General features: G+C 35.4%; 1 protein-coding gene across 1 annotated transcript in view; it reads left to right on the forward strand.

Moving 5' to 3' along the window:
• The window catches only part of LOC108361163 (MAP/microtubule affinity-regulating kinase 4), a 20,095-nt gene extending 11,494 nt beyond the window's left edge, over positions 1-8,601 (forward strand). The window contains exons 3-7 of the mRNA XM_017613727.1: positions 462-573; positions 3,233-3,389; positions 3,794-3,902; positions 6,277-6,519; positions 6,692-8,601. Coding sequence (XP_017469216.1) covers positions 518-573; positions 3,233-3,389; positions 3,794-3,902; positions 6,277-6,519; positions 6,692-7,476 — 1,350 coding nt within the window. The 5' untranslated portion in view covers positions 462-517 and the 3' untranslated portion in view covers positions 7,477-8,601. The remainder of the gene's footprint in view (positions 1-461; positions 574-3,232; positions 3,390-3,793; positions 3,903-6,276; positions 6,520-6,691) is intronic.
• The last annotated feature ends 2,265 nt before the right edge of the window (positions 8,602-10,866 follow it).

The following is a 10,866-nucleotide window of genomic DNA, read 5'->3' on the forward strand; positions in this document are numbered from 1 at the left end:
TTATGGATTTTGTTATCGACTTTATAATCGATTTTGTTATCGACTTTGTTATCGATTTTGTAATCGATATTTTGATAGATTTTGTAATCGATTTTGTAATCAGTATTGTTATCGATTTTGCTATCGATTTTGCTTTCGATATTTTTTCGATTTTGATATCAATATTTTCATCGATTTCTTTATCGATGTTTTTATCGATTTTGCTACCGATATTATTATCGCTTTTGTTATCGATATTTTTTGCTTAGTGTGTGCTTTTGTTTTCTTACTTGGATATGCTCTTAACCATACCACGTATTCTACGTTTAAATTTAGCGGCTGTATCTCCGATACAGCCTGCAGACCAAGACGAAGGCGTTGGACTGTTCCTTTTTTACTAACTTTTGCCTTTGTTTACAATACTCTTCACTCGCTTGTACTGTATGTAGTCATTCACTTTCATTACCATTCCTCTTTTACAGACAAAGTGGCTATCAAAGTAGTTGACCGTGGAGGCTTGGATGCGAAAGCTCTGCGTATGCTGTCCAGTGAAATTGCAACACTCGAATGTGTGCATCATCCCAATATTTTAAGGTAAGGGCGAGCGAGTGAGTGAAATCAGCATACAAAGTGGCATACAGAGTGAAAAACTAGGTAAAATATTTGTATGCGAAATTATATACATACATATGTGGGCGTGTGCACATAAGGATGTATGTATACACATGCATACATACATGAGAGTAAAGTGAGAAATATATTTTTAAAAGCAAATAAAATTTGTAAAAATAATATTTACCAGGATTTGAAGGCCAATATCGACTGCAGCTGCGTTCTGGTAAAATAGCAGGCAATATACGGGAATTTTCCATCATACTTTAGTCTTAAAGAGTAATGAAATTTGCATAATAAAAGATAAGTTAATATTAAATAAGTTTGGATTTGGAAGTATACAGATGACATTCACAAATCGTAGTGAGAAATCATAAAATCAATAAGAATCTTGTACTTTGTATCACCCTGTATCCCATTAAAATGTATGCGCACATGGGCAAATCTCTAGAACCGGTACTCACTTTTAAATTTATTTTACTATCATTTAAATTTTATAAAAAAAAAAATTGTACGTCTTACTTTAGATATCTTTCGTACTTTTTATGACTTTAATTCCTTTAGCACAAAATGAAGATATTTAATATAAATGGCAAATAGTAATTCTAATATTGAAAAACGCCCTAGGCGTTGATAAAACTATCTATGTGCTCCTCCCTAATTATCAGCAAAGTAATATTTTAAATTTCTTTTTCCTTTTGCACTTTTAGCATTTATTTATGTAATTGTTCTAATTATTATATATGTATGTACGCATTACAGGTAAAGAAAATTTAAAAACTATTGTCTGGATACAACTTTGCGCGAATGCCTTCAAATTTCCCCGTTTTTATTGGCACAATGACAGACTAAAATTTAAAAAGCCGAAATCATACGAGATCGGTATATAAACTTCCTACTTAATAAAGTTATTTGTATCTAAAGAATTTCCATTTCTTTTGCGCAGTGCAGTTAAAGAATTTTAAAATATTTATTTATTCAAAACTAGCAAATACCAGGCGTGCTTCACTGCGCCTTAAAGTATTTTGCGCTTTTTAGTACCTGTATTGTAATACGAATTATTAATTTTTCGTAGCGCTTTTCAAAATTTAAAAAAATATAATAACAAACTTAGCTTTTAGGAAATAACACACTAAATTTATTTCAATGACTTAGTTTTCTTCATTACGAAAAATAAACTTGGATGGAGAGGTTTTTTGTTTGCTTCTTCATAGTTGCTCAATTTCAGGACGTGTTTCTCTAGTTTTGAGATGCCTGCTTTAGGTAAACCATAATTCGCCAATCGATTTCCGTAAATGCCCCGATAAATTTTTTTCAATCTTAGTTTTTTGTTGTTGATTTAATCTGATTTCCGATGAATTTTTGCTCTTTGTTGACATTTTTTAAACACACAAACTGTACACAGCTCAAAAATTCAAACTCTTACGACAAAAATAAATTCGGCGAATACCCGGAAACAAATAGAGTTCGGGCTTGTTTTTGTTGCCAAAAAAATGGTTGTTACATATAAGCTCAGAAAAAGTAAACCCAAAAGTTTAGAGCGGTACGTGAACACTGAGGTTCGCTTAACTTAGCCGAGCGATTAACTATTCCGTTAATTGATTTAATTCAAAGAGGTGGCAACCCTCCTCAAACATATTTCCGCCAGTAAACTTGCCTAAACCTGTTCAGTTTGATTCCCATATTGCAATATTTACTTTATCTTATCAAATTATTTTCAATTTTCAAACAGGTGGCAACTCTCTAATTGTTTTCATTTTCTTTGAAATTTTTTTTTATTTTTTTGTTAGACCTCTAGCAATACATTGGTGGAAACTGCTTTCAATTTCATGCATTAGTTTTCGCGTGATGCGCTTACAAACATACAGACAGGCAGACAAAAATTCTAAAAATTATTGATTGGGATTCTGTTACTTTAATAAAGACCCCCATACTAATTTTTCTTTAATATCTATAATGTACAGACATCAGCCTTTTACAATTTTATTATATGTACATATGTATAGATTTATACATACTTCTATAATCGACCTTAAGCAATCATAAAATTTTTTGAAATTGGCACCGCACCGCTCAAATTACGTGTATGTTGAAAACCATTTCACCAGTCAGTAAATTTTTTGAAGTCGGACAAAACTCACCTCCTCAAGAAATGTCTCTATCTTTGAGTCTTTGAAAATTATAATTTTTTACTAACTAACTCACTAACGTATAATAAATAACTTATGTATAATAAATAATTTATGCTTTTCTTAATGGATTTTAAGTAATACTTTATTTATATGCGATCGATTTAAAAATGTTCGCATTCATAGCGTTGGATCGCCTGGTATACCCACTTTCATATGTACATACATACATACTACTCGTGTACTTGTATTTTTTTAAAATTTCAAAGCCACACAGCATCACAAAAAAGATAAAATAAAAAAGATACCAAAGCAGCAGCAAAGTGGCAGCCAGCATGTATGTATGTATGTAGGCTCCACTACGACTCTGCCACTTTTCTGTTTCTTAATTTTTTTATTTTTTGCCACCATGGCCGTATCACTTTACTCTCGACCACAGCTTTTATTTTGTTGTTGTTCAATTTTCATTTTTATTTCTTTCACTTGTTTACCCCTTTTACGCGTTGGAGCAGACTCTTCGAAGTGGTGGAGACACTGGGACGTGTGTATCTGGTCACAGAGTGGATACGCGGAGGCGAACTCTACAATCACATCACCCAGGGTGGTCCGCTGCGGGAGATACACGCTGCGCCTTTGTACAAGCAGCTGTTGTTGGCCGTAAAACACATGGTAAGCAGTTGACAATTATACACTGCACTTTATGTGCGGGCAAGCAAGTAAGCAACTAGGCAACTAGGCAGCCAGTCAGACAGTCAGGCACAGCGCTTGTTGAGACCGAACAACAACCATCAAGCGACCAGCCGGCGGCGATGTACAGAAGGACAATCCGCATGCTTGGCAAAGTGTCAGTGTTGGCGACCAGTTGTCCATTAAATTGCCATTTGTGTATTCTGACACTGTACTTATTGGCTCGCTTGCTGCCGTTTTTATTCTTCGTACACTTTAACCATATATAAGTACATAAATAAATGCATGCATGTACCTACTAAATATCTATGTACATAACATAACTACTACATATATGCTTTTTTGTGCTCTCTCTCGCGTCTCTCCCCCTTGATGATAAATTATAGCATAGCTTGGGCTTTGTACATCGCGATATTAAGGCTGAAAATGTGCTACTGCTGTCAGAGGATCGCTTGAAGTTGGCCGATTTTGGCTTTAGCACACAACTTATCAATGGTGAGTTACAATGGTATGGCGGTAGGTTTGTGTGTATGCAAGTAAATGAATGTTTTATATAAAACATTATATAATGAAGGTTGCTCGGGCACAAATAAGAGGGCTGTTAAGGGTTGAGATTTCTAAAATATTTGAAAATTCTAAAAGAGCAGCAATTAAGCGAGTATTTTGTCTGGAATGCAGCAAGATTTATTAAAATTGTTAACAAAAGTATCAGCGGAGGATGAAGCATTTACTTTACACCGTGGATGGGAATTTCAGAGTTTTTTGATTAAAATCTACAACTAGAAAATTGTTTATTCTATTAGAAAATAAAGCAAAAATGCTTTATACTACATCTGTGCTTAATTTCTGCCCAGTGAGATTAAGAGCGTTTATGAAGTCATGGTCAGATCCGAAACTTTTTCAACACATTTTAACTTCATGTAAGGTAGAGGCATACATACACACTTATTATGCACAAGTAAGATTTCCTACTCAAAAATTTTTGTATAACATTTTAACCCAGTGGAAGGACTCGTTCTGGTGGGATACATTTGGTTAAACTGTTCCATCAAAAATTTGATTGCTTGTTTATAAGACAAGAATTATGCATGACCCGCGCAAAAAATTGTCAGATTTTCGTAATTGGATATTTCTAATTAAATTCTACTAACGTGACAGCTGCCAAATTTACTATAACCAAACGGGGGTTGTTTATTCTTAGATTATAAAAGGAGCCTACAATTAGGCCGATCCATGCATACATTCCTTAACATATGTACATATTGTGGATACATATCTACATATATTCTTAATATTAGAAACAATGACGTCTATCAGTTAAAAAGGAATAACTCGCTCCTGACCCACCCGCCAAGCAGATAAAAGTCTTTCAAATGTCGTGGGCATGTGAACGTACATATTTATATGCACACATACTTACATACACGTAAGTGTATGCCTATAAATACTCACTAATGGGGATACGGGCACAGAGAATCATTTCTATCCTTATATCACGCTCTAATTGTCACTTGTCATTCATCAAGTAGCAAAGTTTACTTTTGAATCCACATTGCAATTTTTAACACCGATTTAACAGATCTATTATGTACGTATGTATGTATGAGTACGTTTAGTTCTATAAATATCCTTTCCAAATGGACATACACATGCTGAAAATTTTAAATGCATACACATGAATTACTTACTATATGGTGACTGGCAACACTGTATGTATATCTTTCTGTAAATAGAACTTTAAAAGTAGGTATGTACGTTTATAGCTAATGAATGAGTAGATTAAAATAACTCATCATCATTTAGTGTAAGAAGTTCAAGATTCTTTTGATATTTTTTACACAGCTTTATGAATTACTGTAGCTGAGTTACGACCTAGTACTGGTAGTGGTTTAAAACAGAAACTTATAATGCATGTGGGAAGGATGCGCTGGAAGCAGCGGTCCGGTAATAGAACAGAATTTTTAAATTAATATTTTCACGAAACTAGGAGTCAAATATAGTAAAATTCCATTTTTAGTTTTTCTCTATGACGCACAGTGTTCCGACTATATGGAGGCAGGTGGAAATAATAGTAAACCTGGACCGATTTCACTGGAGCTTGACATATGTATGCTCTAGTTTTACTTAGAAATAGAGAATTATGAAATTTGGTAAAGATGGAATAATTGCCACGCCCTCTACTCTTGTGGGCGGAAACATTAAATTTCATCCGATTTCGATGAAATCGGATGAAATTTAGTTTGTAGTCTTTCTTTTATTAGAGAAACCTAATAATAATATCAAATATGGGAAAGATTGGATCACTATAACGTCCAAAACCCACAAAAAATGTGGGCCCAGCCATGAAATGTGATGGAATGTTTGTTTCCTGCTTTCCATTCTCAGGAAACAATTACTCGCTTTTTCCCAATATTTGGTGAGATTTTTTCATTGTTCAAAAAATTCTTTTCGCGAAATTGCACAAAAAGAAGCTGAAATCAAAAATTAAGAAAATTAAAAACTACATATATTTGCAAAGTCGCGCGAAAAGACCAATTATATATTCGAAAGCTTTATAGAATTGTGCAATTTGGTCTAATTTCTAGACCTGACGGACCGGTCACTTTTTTTTTACTAATAATCTTTAGCATCTACATTTCAAAGTAAATTTTTTGATAAGAAAATAGGAAAGTACCAAATAAATGATAAATACCTTCACCTGAATATTCCCCGACTTTTAAATAATTGATTACGATTGAAAAAGAAACACTTGCTTTAATGGGTTAATCGCCAAAGGTAGCTGAATTTGATAACTTTTTAAATAATAATTTCAATGTTTGATAATTACTTGAAATCGAATTTTATAATTACCATTCTTACCATCTTTTAGGTGCCAATCAGAAACTGGACACGTTCTGTGGCTCGCCGCCTTATGCAGCGCCGGAACTCTTTTCGGATGATCATTACATTGGTGCGCCAGTGGATATTTGGGCTCTCGGCATATTGCTCTACTTTATGGTTGTCGGTAATATGCCATTTCGAGCGCCTACAATACCTGGATTGAAAGCGGCTATATTGAAGGGTGACTACCTGCTGCCTGGACAATTAAGTCTGCCATGCATAAGACTTATACGTAAGTATATTCGATGAGTTGCCAATGGGTGGTATACATATTTTCTTGATTATGAGAGAATGCGTTGGTTTTGCTTACCTTTCTGAATAGCGACGAGTTTATTTCTTATTAAAAATGTTTAATTTGTTTAATATCCTACCCAAAAGTATTTGCTTTCTTTCTTTCATTATAGAACGCATTCTCATTCACATCCCTGCTCGTCGACCAACCATCGATGATATGCTCAACAGTCAATTTGTTTGCTATCCAAAACTCAGCGCCGAACTTATGCAATACGAGATAAACTTGCGTACGAAGCCCGTGAAGCGTTCCGGTTTCTGGGTGCGCTCGAAATCCAGACGCATGCGCAAATCGTATTCACTGCGCGAACGTTACATGGAGGTGACCAATAAGCCGCCCATCAACATGAATACCCGCAAGAACGACGGTGTATTCGTAGATAATTTCTTGCATCCGATAGAAATCAATCGGGATCTGCCAAACGAACTCAACAAGGAGCCATCGAAGCCAAACACACCAAAGCGTTCGTTCTTCTGCGGCACGCTAAAAAAGAAAGTCAGCCCCATGGAGATCGAAAAAGAAAGGCAGTTTGCCAATGGAAATGGCTGTGAGAATCGGCAATGGAATGTGGATGTGGCCATCGACTGTCCGCTTTTCAAGAATTACGATGTTGAGACCGGAGAGCTCATTATGCTGCCAACCGACACCGATGATTTGACATTGGTGAAGCCACTGGAGTATGAAGCGCGTCAGCTGCTGGACGAGCTGGGCATCAGCTCGGAAATGCTACGTGCGGCGTTACAAAATGGTCCACGCAGCGATATAATTGGGGCGTATCGCATTGTAGTGAATCGGCTGCAGAAGCAGTCGTGGCTGGCGCGGAAGCATGTCGAGCTGGCGCTGCAAGAAATGCCAAAGATTGAGAAAAAGATGGAACGCTCGTGTTGCATACTCTAAGGCGTGTAATATGGAAGCGTACCTGGCTGTTTTCTCACTTCCACTACCAAATACACACCATTCTTAATACTCCATTTACCCATACAACATTTCAACAACCAACTGTCTTTCTCTGTGTCTGTGTCTGAATTTCTGTCTCCACAACTCTTTAAAAACTACTCCAAACTTATGCATAAATATGTGTGACTCTGTCTATCTACGTAAATAAGTAGTTGTGTTTATTAATGGAAAGTGACTAAATTCATTGACAGATGTACTAAGTGAAGTTACAATACATTTACAAGTAGTTAGAGATGTGTAAGTGTAGTGGTTTTGATCTCTGATCTTGAAGAAGAAGACTACTCAAGAATTTTATTATGTCTGCATGAAATCGTTAGAAACGAAAATACTTATATGTATGTGTAATGCGTCGTTAGTCGAATTTTATAGTTGTAGTTGTAATGTAATTAATAATAGTGAAATGGTTAATTAACCGTTAGCTGAATATGTTCGCTCCACATAAACTTCAAGAAGCGGATATTCTATGTAATCAGTTATGTACCAAAAAAAAAAAAACAAAAACCAAAACCAGAACCAAAACCAAGGCAAAGACAAAGACAAAAACGAAAACGAAAAAAAAATACATACATATATGTATGTACATATGTTTATTATTATTAGACACACGCGAATGTGTTTACGTTTAATAAGTGTTATATTTTGTAATTTTATAATTTCGAAAATTGTAGTATTAAAAGACAAAGAACGCTGTATTTTAGTTCTGAACTGTGACAAATGTATCTAATTAAACTAGAAATAAAATAATTTTATCACATTGTCGGTCCATTTTAACTCACAAATTTGCGCCGAAGTGGAAAACAATAAAAAAAGCTGCGAAAAATAAACAAACAAAACAACAGCGAGGAAAGCAGCATGGACTTTGCACTCCCATGGAGTCATTTACATACATACATACATACATACATACATACATACATATAAACATAGACGCAAACATGAGATACATGGAAAATATCTTTATAGATATATATATTATTTTTTAATAAGTTTCGATTTGATTTAATGCGATGACGAATGTAATTGACTAAGTCAAATAAATAAATAAATAAATAATGAAAATTCGGATCAGTTTTTTATTTTTGTATAAAGCTTTACTTCCTATTAGGGGTGTGTATCGGGTAATTGGGGGACCCACACAACAGCTTTTGCAAGAAAGATATGCACTCGGCAGGTAGCCATAGTTTTTGGATGTTGATCAACCCTTAGCGACCAAGGACGTACTTATATAATTAACGATTCAACTATTTTGTTTAAAATTCATTAATCACCTGGCAAACCTGAGCCCGAGCCCCGCGGATAGAGAGCGACATTTGATGACTGAAAAATTGTAGGATATGCAGCTGACACGTGAAGGAATGCTGAGGAGTGGGTTATTTACAACAATGTGGAATGAAAACGGCTTTGGTTCCGACATGATAATTCGTCTCAAAAGCCGAGCACCCGAACAATCAATTCGGATGTATACTGTCGGCAATTGAACGTTTTGAATGAAACCATCACACAATTTTGGTTATACTCGCCTAAGCTTGCGTCAATCAGACTTCCATTTTTTCCACTCTTTTCATAATTCCTTGGCTGGAACACTGTTCCTTCTACTAACGAAAAATTATCAAACTCAACGAAAGTTGTGAAATGGTCATCAACTGGAGCGTTTTGTCGATGAATTTGCCGGAAAAAGCCGGCTTTAAGAGTTTTCGCATATGACTTGATATGATATTTATGGGTAATGAATGTAAATGTATATTATGAATTGCAACTAGAGTAAAGTGATGTAAAGCAGAAGATAACAGAATTTTGAAGTACCACCAACAAATACTTGAGTGTAAATAAGCTGAAGAAAGCTGAAGTGAAAAACGAAATAGATTTTCTCAAGCAAAATTTTCGCGGCAACCACGGAAATGCAGTTGCTAGTTGCCAGCTGAAATTCGGTTACCATCTGTAATCGACCGATGATATTAACAATTAAATTGATTTTATAAAATAAGTTAACATTTATAAAAAAAAAAATTTAAAACAAGCTGTCTTTTGTGGGGTTATTCCTTTTCATGTATGTGTATGTAGGTGTATATTATAAACATAAACTAAATCAGATTCTCGCCATATGTTGAACTATAAATGTGGGTTTTTGAAATATGTCGACTCCTTTCATATTGCATTGCCATCGGGTTCTGAGCTAAGTTTCAACTCCAAAGCTCATCGGGAAGCTGGTTAAAATTGATTTCATGAATTGAGCCAAACAAACATACATACATAGTAAATATAATAAAGGCTTGTAAAAAGTACACCCACTTTTCAATATTAAACTGGCTTTATATTTTTTTATTTATCCAGGATCCAGGAAGCGCAAAAACTCATCATTAAGTTAAAGAAAATATGCAATGATGAAGCGTTTACTGTAATTTTTTTGTGAAATTAAGTGCGCCCTTTATATGCTAAATACACACATATGGATATTCAGATCACATCAACTACATACATACATATGTACATCGAATAGGATTTCTTCCATAGAAATATGTATGTATGTGTGGTGGCAACAAAAATACATAGATAGCACTCCATCAAAAGGTAGTATGACAGCAGCACTTAAGAATACATACCTGTTTACACAAGTGAGGAGGACTCAAATCAGAGCTTACCTATACTTCTGCTCATACATATGTATGTCCACAGGATAGCTTTGCTAATGATAAGCCAAAAAGGGAGCAAGCAAGACAGGGCAAAGCAGTCGCATGCCTATAGCGCCGGAAGACGTGCGTTGAATGTGCAGCGTTTTGCTACCTCATGCTGCTATGCTGCAGGCAATGAAATCAAATCAAAATGACTACACGCTTAGGAGAATCTGCCAAACATCATTAATTTTGAATTTGACTTCCTGTGGCCTCAATGGCCTCGCTGTTCAATAGTCAGGTCGGTCAACTGTTCACCCGAGCAAATGGCAATGCTTAATAGGTTGGTATGTGTGATGGAATAAAATACAACATGGCACATAACCATTCAGGCTTGTTAATATGTATGTACATGTGTAAGCACTCATATGGATGGGCGAGCCTCTCCATTTTACGCTCTGTGAAATCGTAATTTCTGCTGGTACCAAGCAACATAAGTACTAACGTACGCAGAGAATAGCCAGAAGCAAATGCTGCTCACAAGGAAAGTGTGTGAGCAAACCGAGCAAAGGTATTTCGTCAGCTCGAATGCGTTGTATGTGGGTGTAGAAAAGACCTGTAGGAAAAAAACTGTATCCTTAACATCCTAGTAAGGCAAAGATTATATGTATGTATCAGAGCTGTAAAATGATTGAATCAGTAGGATCTGCATTCACTCGGC

This window comes from Rhagoletis zephyria, unplaced genomic scaffold, assembly GCF_001687245.7.
Source record: "Rhagoletis zephyria isolate East Lansing unplaced genomic scaffold, Rhagoletis_zephyria_1.1 Rzeph_scaffold_00706, whole genome shotgun sequence".
Taxonomy (NCBI): Eukaryota; Metazoa; Arthropoda; class Insecta; order Diptera; family Tephritidae; genus Rhagoletis; species Rhagoletis zephyria.